The following is a 10466-nucleotide window of genomic DNA, read 5'->3' on the forward strand; positions in this document are numbered from 1 at the left end:
CCTCCCAAGTGCTGGGATTAAAGGTATGCGCCATCACTGCCCGGCTTGGAATTTTCAAAGAATAAATAATTTTAAAAAGTTATCTAATTGTTTCACAAACATACTGTAAAATATGAAACTATTAATAATGTTTGTAGATACAAAACCCCAAAGGTTACAAGGCTAAATATGTGAAAGCAAAATCTTTTTTGATTTATAAAAGGTAACTGGGGTTGGTGAGATTGTTCAATTAATAAAGATGTTTCCTAGAATTGAACTTAGGATCTGACATCCTAAGTTCGATTCTAAGAAGTCACTTGGTAGGAGAGAAATGATTTCCTGAAAAATTTTTCTCTAACCTCCACACATGTGACACATGTATACATCTTCCTACATGCACACACACATGCCTTTTTTTTTTTACAGTGTGGGCTGGCCAGCTCAGTACTGCCCCTCCAAGGCAGTGGAGAGAACATCCTTTGCCTGCTCAGCCCTTTACTGTTGGAGGCCTTAACCAATGGAAAGCAGCATGGTATGGAACTGCTCCACCTTCTCAGTCCTCCATGACAATTTTTTTTTTAAAGGTTAACTGTCTCTTTAAACTAGTAGTGTGCCCATCAAATATGCTGTGTTATGATGAATGTCTTTTTGCTGTAGCTAAATTTGTTCATAAGCAACTGGAAAACAATAATGATTAATCTTCTCCTCCAGAACAGTGATTTGCCTTCTCCCTGGTCCATGCACACAAAAGATGAAACATTCCTGTCTGTATGTTTCTGATAACGGCAGACTTGTTATGGGGTATTAGGGAAGCAGGGAACACACTTGCCTTCTTCCCATCATAGATATCACTGAACCCAGCACTTCCAGGTTTTTTGTTCTACCTAACATAGGACATGAACAGAAGCAGGAAACCGTTGCAGCTGGATAAGGTAAAGCCATGTACAGTAGCACATGCTTTATCATTCTAATACTTGGAAGACTGAGGCAGGAAGACCCTGAGTCTGAGGTTAGCCTGGTTTAGAGAAATCTTTCTTTCCTACTACTCACTCCCCTCCAAAACATTTTGAGGCAGTGGCAAAGGGTTGAATTCAGAGAATGCTAGAGGATGGGGCAGTGGGTAAAGAAGAACAAACGACTCTCACAAGTTATTCTCTGACACTATTAGTTATTCTATAACTAATAGTTATTCTATTCCACAAGTATGCCACATCATGTGTGTCCACATGCATGCATGCACAAACATACATGCATACATAATAAATAATATAACTTTTAAAATAAAAAAGACTAGAGGAAAACCTTGCAGCACTGAGGTCATAAACATGCTGGCATAAAGCAAAGGAAAGGAAAGATGTAGAATATAAATGATTATATCATTAGAAGGGCATATCAGCTATATATTAATTTTTTTTAAAAGAGAAGCTTCCCTACAAAGAAATCAATGGTAGGTATACATTGAATAATATCTATAGAAGAAAAAAAAAACTCATCAAATATACAGGATTTTAGGAAGAAGTCTTTTTAAATGAAAAGCTTCTTTACATGTAGTAGAGAAGAAAAAGTTAAGTCTAATTACCTAATAGCTGCTATACCGTGTCCAATTTCATGTACAACACCACTAATGAGGACTGCAGCGAAGAAGTAAGTCAGCTGATTGACAGGTAAATTTATACCAGGAACCTGTTTATGGACATAATATAGCAATGATTATCAGTGCGGGTACAGCAGACTCCCATTTGCATACCAAGAGGCATGATCTTCACTGTCTTAAAGCTGAAACCTCTAAACTTAATATTTCATGATCTAAAAGTATTATGACCATTAATGATCAAATTTTACTTCTACCATAACTAATGAAAAAGCAATGCTTTGTTTTGTTTTAACATATGCATTTTCTGTAAATCAGACATACTACCAATTTAAAGGAAACAGGAAAAACTATATTAAAAACTTACATGTCTAGATTCCCAAGAGCTTGGCCATGGGAAAGAATGAAGGTGCTCTGAGTGTCAAAGAAAGCAGGGTGACACCGATGGTGGCAATGGTTGACCTATCCTTAATTTAAGGGTTGGAGGCTCAATTTGGGAAGTCTTCTTAAAATCATTAGTCCTAGCTAGCAGTAGCGGTACTCACCTTTAACTTCAGCACTCAGGTGGCAGAAATAGGCAGATATCCAAGTCTGAGGCCAGCCTGGTCTATAAAGTGAGTTCTAGGACAGCCAGGAACACAGAGACCCCCGTCTTGTACAAAAGTTCATAGTCCTATCACTAAACTGTTTATTACAAGATTTCAAAAGCTCATGCTGAGTCATAAAGCAAATCAGTGAAGCTCTCTTTAATATTCACAACTTAGAAGAGGTAATAAAACATAATGGAAGCTGTTACAATAAAATGCCTGGTCAGTGTTGGCACACCATGCCCCTCATTCCTCTTAGCCTATCAATTTACCTCTTAGAAAAATAGAAGCAAAGATGCACACATTAATGCAATAGAGACTCATGGACATATGAAAAAGCAGGAGTTGTTTTACAATCGTGTATTCTAAAAATTTTGTGCATATAGATATCAGTGCATACATAAGGAAAGAATTCTACTATCCAGACTGACCAGTAAAAATTTTTGATAGCCAAGAGAGCCCTATAAGGTAAATAATTTCTTAAGATGAGAACCTGAACATATGTGTCTTAGTTAGAGTTTACTGCTGTGAACAGACACCATGACCAAGGCAACTCTTATAAGGACAGTATTTACTTGGGGCTGGCTTAACCATTATCATCAAGGTGGGAACATGGCAGCATCCAGGCAGGCATGGTGCAGGCAGAGCTGAGAATTCTACATCTTCATCTGCAGACCTCTAAGAGAAGACTGACTTCCAGAGAGCTAAGACTAGGGTATTAAATCCCAAGGCCACAGTGAAACACCTACTCTAACAGGGTCACACCTTCTAATAGTGCCACTCTCTGGGCTGAGCATATACAAACCATCATCACATTCCACTCCCCGGCCCCCATAGGCTTGTCCAAACATATGAGTCTATAGAGGCCATACCTAAACATAGCACAATTAAAAATACATTTAGTCCAACTTCAAAAGTCCCCATAGTCCCTAGCAGTCTTAGCAGTGTTCAAAGTCCAAAGTTCAAGTTCTCTTCTGAGATTCATTCAAATTCACTTAACTGTAATCCCCAAAGCAAGACAGGAAACCAACTAGACAAACTACAAACTCTGCATCTCCATGTCTGATGTCAAATCAGTCTTCAGATCTCCAACTCCTTTTTCATCTTTGTTGACTGCAACAAACTTCTTTTGTCTTAGGCTGGTTCCACTCCATGTTAGCAGCTTTCCTCAGTAGATAGCCCATGGATCTGGCATCTCAAACATCTTGGGGTCTCCAATCCACTTCAGTGTTACAGCTTCTTGTTCCAATGCTTGAGATCCACACATGCTCTTCTGAGCTCCTCAAAGGACTTGCTTCACTTCTCTAGCTCTGCCCTCTGTAGCACTCTAAGCTCTGGTTGATTCCACTCCACTGCTGCTGCTGTTGTTCTTGGTGATCATCCCATGGTACTGGCATCTCCAATACACTGGGGTCTTCTGCTGCAACTAGGTTTCACCAATAGCTTCTCATAGGCTCTCTGCATGGTGCCAAGTCTTAAACCCTTTGCATGACCCCTTCAGTCCTGGGCTGTCAACTGCAATTGAGGCTACACCTTCACCAATGGCCTTCCATGGCCTCTCACACAGTGCCAAGCCTCAGCTGCAGTTCATGATGCCTTCATGCCTTCAAAGTCAACCAGTACCACTTGGGTGACTCTTACACATCACCAAGTACAGCTGCAGCACAAGGTACAACCTTGGCTGTCTCTGGAACACAGCTTCTTTGTGCCTTCAGAAAACACTTCCCAGAAGATTTTACCTCAGTGATGCTGGCATCTTCTTAATCACTGCTAATTTCTTAGCTCCAACTAAGCAGCATCAATTGTCCCAGTAGTTCTATTTTTCACTCTAAAGCCAGAGCCACATGGCTGAAGCGTCTGAGTTCTGTTGCTTGCAAGAGCTCAAACATGGCCCCCATTATCACCAGCTTTCTGTTTTCCAACTCCTTCACTGCCTAAGCCTGGCTGTCCTGGATCTTACTCTGTAGATTGAGCTTGAACTCAGAGGTCTGCATGCCTGTCTCCTGGGATTAACCATGACTGGATCTAAATTTATAGTATCTTGCTTCAAAGTCCCATTCCCTTAATCTGTTATCTCCTAGAACACAGGATTCAGCTCCATTCTACTTCTTGGTGCTCCTTTAATACTTAAACCATATATTCTGTATTTTTTCCTTTCTCGGCTTGCTCCTTTTCATTAAAATGTTCTTCATTAAGAGTGAACTTTAGAAACCACACAACATAATTTATACCAGGCTGTTTGGAGACTTACTTTGTCAATGCAATTAATATAAATCTCTTTACTTTAGCCTCAGATAGACTCTTCAGACAAGGGCAGAAAGCAGCCACATTCTCCACCAAAATACCACAAAAACAGTCTCTTTGCCACATACTGATATTATTCTCTACTGAACCCCCTTGGGCCAGGTCTGCACAGTTCAAATCAATCTCAGCAACAAAGTCTTTCAGACTCCTACTAGTATAGCCCATTGAGCCCCACATAAAGCATTCCACTCTTTTCCAAATCCAAAGTGCCCAAATCCACATTCTTTTAGACAAAAGCATGGTCAAGCCAATCACAACACTCTAGTCCCTGGTACCAATTTCTGTTTTAGTTAGGGTTTAACTGTGAACAGACCCATGACCAAGGCGACTCCTATAAGGGCAACATTTAATCAGGGCTGGCTTACAGGTTCAGAGGTTCAGTCTAGTACCATCAAGATGGGAGCATGGCAGCATCCAGGCAGGCATGGTACAGGAGGAACTGAGAATTCTACATCTTCATCTGCATCTTCTCTAGGAGAAGACTGGCTTCCAGACAGCTAGGACTAGGGTCTTAAAGACCACCCCTATAGTGACACATCTACTCCAGCAATGCCACACCTCATAATAATGCCACTCCCTGGCCTAAGCATATAAAAAACAATCACAATATGGAACACCCATTTCTCTCAGTATAAGACTTGGCACCCAAAAGAAATCTCTCTGGAGAAAATCCTTTCCTTCATTTATGAATTATTATTTTAATGCTAACTAAAAATGCCTAAAACCGGAAAATTGGGGTTTGGGGAGATGGCTCTGTGGTTAAGAGCAATATACTGCTCTTGTAGGGGAGTTGGGTTAAATTCCCAGCTCACACTATAACTCCAGGGGATGTGGCATACTGTTCTAGCCTCCATGAGCATGAAATCCACACATGTGGACAGACATACTAAAACATTCATACACATAAAATACAAATAAATAAATCTTTAAAAACAAAATAGGAAAACTTAAATAGAAGCCTCTAGTCCTTCTCACTTTGCAAACAGAAAACAACTATTTCCAATGCATTGCCACATCCTTCTAGTCTTTCCTATATACCTACAGTCAAAAATTACAAACATGATTTTGAAACTTGCATTTTAACCTAATATCACTTTATGTGTATTTTCTAGTTTTATGGGTTTTTTTTTTTTGAGACAAAGTCCTACAGCACAGGACTGGGATTACATGTTTACACTATGCCTTACCTAAGGCAACATGCTTTTTTTTTAAATAAAAAAAAATAGGGAGCTGCAGAAATGGCTCAGCAGATTTTGTTTTGTTTTGTTTTGTTTTTCCGAGACAGGGCTTCTCTGTGTAGCCCCTGGCTGCCCTGGAACTCACTGTGTAGACCAGGCTGGCCTCGAACTCAGAAATCCACCTGCCTCTGCCTCCCAAGTGCTGGGATTAAAGGCGTGTGCCACCACCGCCCGGCTTGGCTCAGCAGTTAAGAGTAATTTAATTCTTCTTATAGATGATCCAGCACCCATATTTTGGCTGCCAACAATCCATAATCCTAGTTCCAGGAAATGTAACAGGCGTGTATGGGGTATACATATATGCCTAATATTCATATAGTTAACACAAATAAATAAAATAATGTTTATATTTTATGTGTATGAGTGTTTTGTTTGCATGTATATATAGGTACCATATGTGGCAGGTCCTCATAAAATCAGAAGTGTGTATTGGATACCCTAGAACTAGAATTGTGGATGGTCATGAGCCACCGACTAGGTTCTGAGAACTGAACCTGGTCCTCTTTGTTCGTTGGCATCTCAAATGATATCCCACTTCTTGGTTACCCCTCCACAAATCCCCATCCTAGATCTGCCTACTCCTCCCTTCCCTTTGCTTCTGTGATGGTATTCCCTCAACCACCCATCCTCTCCCACTGTACCACTCCAGCATCCCCCTACACTGGGGCATCAAATCTCCACAGGACCAAGGCCATCCTCTGCTACATATGCATTTGGAGTCATGGATCCCTCCCTGTATACTCCTAGGTTGGTGGTCTAGTCCCTGGGAGCACTGGGTGGTCCGGCCAGCTGATATTGTTCTTTCTTTCTTTTTTTTAAAGATTTATTTATTTATTTATTTATTTATTATATGTAAGTACACTGTAGCTGTCTTCAGACACACCAGAAGAGGGCATCAGATCTCATTACAGATGGTTGTGAGCCACCATGTGGTTGCTGGGATTTGAACTCAGGACCTTTGGAAGAGCAGTCAGAGCTCTTTAACCGCTGAGCCATCTCTCCAGCCCTTGTTCTTTCTACAGGTTTGCAATTCCCCTCCACTCCTTCAGTCCTTCCACTACCCTCACCCCCACCGGGGTCCCTGAGCTCAGTCTGAAGGTTGCCTCCAAGAATCCACATCTGTATTGGTCAGTTGCTGGCCGGACCTCCAAGGAACAGCCACAGAACCTGGTTCTCTTTAGGGCAACAAATAACCCTCAGCCACTTCACCAACCACTACCTTATTTTTAGAAATGAGATCTCTGGGGCTGGCGAGATGGCTCAGCAGGTAAGAGCACTGACTGCTCTTCCGAACGTTCTGAGTTCGGATCCCAGCAACCACATGGTGGCTCACAACCACCCATAATAAGATCTGACGCCCTCTTCTGGTGCATCTGAAAACAGCTACAGTGAATTACGCCGGAGAGAGTGGGGCTGGCAGAGGTCCTGAGTTCAATTCCCAGCAGCCACACACATGATGGCTCACAGCCATCCGTACAGCTACAATGTACTCATACACATAGAATAAATAAAATAAATCTTTAAAAAAAAAAAAAAGAAATGAGACCTCTCTCTAGGACCTGGAGTTCAATGGCCTGGTCAGAAAGCCCTAAGAATTCTGTCTCTGCCTCCTCCTTGCATTAGGATTGGGAGTGTGCACCATCAGGTTTTGGGTTTTTTTTGAACCATTTTTTTAAATGGTTTATTTTTTTTATTTTTTATTTATTTATTTTGGTTTTTTTCGAGACAGGGTTTCTCTGCGTAGCCTTGACTGTCCTGGAACTCACTCTGTAGACCAGGCTGGCCTCGAACTCAGAAATCCGCCTGCCTCTGCCTCTCAAGTGCTGGGATTAAAGGCATGTGCCACCACCACTGCCCCTAAGTACACTGTAGCTGTCTTCAGACACAGCAGAAGAGGGTGTCAGATCTCGTTATGGATGGTTGTGAGCCACCATGTGATTGCTAGGATTTGAACTCAGGACCTTTGGAAGAGCGGTCAGTGCTCTTAACCGCTGAGCCATCTCTCCAGCCCAGCCAGCAGTTCAATATAGTTTTTAATAGGTGCATTATATTTTGTGGAATGAGTTATTGATCATTTAACTACTTTACAAGGTTTTGCTTTTTTGATTATTAAATTCCCAAGTGTGAACTTTTGTAAGTACATACGCCCCTGCACACACAAGCTAAAGGAGGATGGTGGATGTCTTCTATTGCTCCCCACCTTACTAAATTGTTGTAGGAATATATATGGGTATATGCTTGCTACAGTGTGTCTGTGGAATGTGAAGGCTAGAGTACCTATGGAAGCTAGAGGACATGAAGGAGTTGGTTCTTTCCTTCCAATGTGTGAGTCCTGTGGGTAGCACTAAGGTTGTCAGGCTCATTGAGTAGCAAGCACCCTTACCCAATGAGCCATCATCCTGGCCCCTTTTTATGTTTTGAGACAGGGTCTCTCACTGAACCTGAGGTGCCACCATTTCAGCTAGTCTAGAATGTCTAGAGAGCTCCAGAGATCAGCCTGTCACATAATAGCACATGATATCATGTGATACGAGGTTTGCAAGCCCAGAAAGACTTGTGGGTGCTGGGAATTAAAACTCAGATCTTCTCATCTTCAAAGCAATTGTTCTTATCCATGGAGCCATCTCCTCATCCAGCAAGTTTCTGCTCTCATGATAAAGATATTGCACAGGCTAAGAACAGTGGTGCACAATTTAACCCCAGTACCTGAGAGGCAGAGGCAGAGTCAGGAGCTTACATCTGAGACCAGTCTGGTCTACCTATCCAGTATTGCTAGGCACCAGTTCTCCAAAGTGAGACTCTCTAAACAAAAGCAAATTTTAAAACATCCAAATATTTGAGAGGATAAATTCTTAGGTAAGCACACTTATTACTGGAGGTCCAGCTCTGTTGTTAACTAGCTAAATAACCTTGAGGAAGTTGCACATTATCTCTCTAATACTTCAATATCCTCATCTTAGAAATAGAAATAATCATATTTACATAAAATGTCATTTTGAGGACAAAATAAGTTATTTTTTGTCCAATGCTTACCATTATGCCCTAAAGGAGGTAACAATGTTCCTAGAAGATTTTGGTATTGTCTTAGATAGGGTTAAAATCATAACCTTAACCCTAACCCTAACTCAAACAATGACCAAAAACAAAGCTGGGGAGAAGGTTTACTTGGCTTACACTTCCATATCACTGTTCCTCATCAAAGGAACTCAGGGCAGGACTGCAAACAATGGCAGGATCCTGGAGGCAGGGGTGCTGCTTATTAGCTTGCTTCTCATGGCTTGCTCAGCTTGCTTTCTTATAGAACCCAGGACAACAAACTCAGGGCTGGTACCACCCACAATGAGCTGGGCCCTCCCCTATAAATCACTAATTCAGAAAATGCCCTACAACTGGATCTCAAGGAGGCATTTTCTCAACTGAGGGTCCTTCCTCTCTGATGACTCCAGTTTAAGTACACACACACACACACACACACACACACACACACAAGAGCTAGTATGACTAACCCCTTGTCATTGTGACACACAAACCCATCACTATTAAGCCACAACTTTTCCTTTCTTATTCATCCCCATGATTTCACATTAAAATCATAAATAACTTTAAAAGTCTCACAGTCTTTACAAAACCAAACATTAAAATTTCAGTCCCTTTAAAATATCCAACCTCTCTAAAAACCTGAAACCTCTGATAAAAGTTCAAAGTCTTCCAGCTGTGGGCCCCTGTAAAGGTCAAAATTAAACTAAATACTTTCGTACTTCAAGAGGGAAGAACCAAGGCACAGTCATCAAGTCAAAGCAAAACAAAACCCCGGATGCATAAACAACAGTGTCCAATGTTGGATCAATTCACAATCTTCCATGGTCCTTCAAGGACTTGGGTCAGTACCTCTGCTCTACCCACTGCAGCACACACAGCTTGTTTTCTGGGTTCTGGCTAGTTCCACTCCACTGCTGTTGTTCTTGGTGATCATCTGGTGGTACTGTCATCTCCAAAACTGTTGGGATCCTCTGCTGCAACTGGGCTGCACTTTCACAAATAGCCTCTTATAGGCTCTCTTCATGGTGCCAAGACTCAAGTTCTCTGTATGACCCCTTCAAGCCTGGGCCTTCAATTGCCATGGAAGCTGCACCTTCACCAATGGCTTCTTACAGTGCCAAGCCTCAGCTGTTCTCCATGACCTTTTCATGCCTTCAAAACCAGTTCCACCTGGGTGATTCTTATACTATACCCGGTTCAACTGCCAGTGCAAGGTACAAGCTTGGCCACCTCTGGAACACAGCATCTGTGTGCTGACTCTCAGGAAACACCTCCCAGAGGATTTCACCTCAACAATGCTGGTCTCTTCTTAATCAATGCCAAATTCTCAGCTCCAGATGACCAGCAATTAGTATCCCAGCAAAGCAAAAGTTTCACTCTAGTAGTGCTGGTATCTTGTTAACTACAGCTGATTCTTCAGCCCCAGCTAACCAGAACCATAGAATTTTAAATCAAAACAGCAAACAGCCTGACAGAGTCTTTAAACATCCCTCTAAAATATCACAAGCCATCCTCTGCACTGTTCTTTCAACACTCTTATCTTCCAACTGAGCTCTCAACACTCAGTGGCTTTTTAAGCCCGAAGTTCCAAAGTACTTCCACAATCCTCTCAAAAACATGGTCAGGTCTGTCCCAGCAATATCCCACAATCCTGGTACCTTTGTCTTGGTTAGGGTTTCTTTCTTTCTTTTTTTTTAATTTTTTTTTATTTTAGATATTTTCTTTATT

The 10466-nt window shown here is 41.6% G+C and overlaps 1 protein-coding gene and 1 non-coding gene across 3 annotated transcripts in view; both read right to left on the minus strand.

Annotated features, from left to right (window-relative positions):
- Mbtps2 (membrane bound transcription factor peptidase, site 2) overlaps positions 1-10466 on the minus strand; it is a 49722-nt gene that overhangs the window by 25824 nt on the left and 13432 nt on the right. For both annotated transcript variants that reach the window (XM_031369982.1, XM_031369991.1), the window contains one exon: positions 1559-1662. In XM_031369982.1, the coding sequence (XP_031225842.1) occupies positions 1559-1662 (104 nt within the window). The remainder of the gene's footprint in view (positions 1-1558; positions 1663-10466) is intronic.
- LOC116096365 lies at positions 406-543 on the minus strand. Its single transcript, XR_004120968.1, has one exon. It is a non-coding gene; the product is annotated as a small nucleolar RNA SNORA47 (small nucleolar RNA).

This window comes from Mastomys coucha, chromosome X (assembly GCF_008632895.1).
Source record: "Mastomys coucha isolate ucsf_1 chromosome X, UCSF_Mcou_1, whole genome shotgun sequence".
Taxonomy (NCBI): Eukaryota; Metazoa; Chordata; class Mammalia; order Rodentia; family Muridae; genus Mastomys; species Mastomys coucha.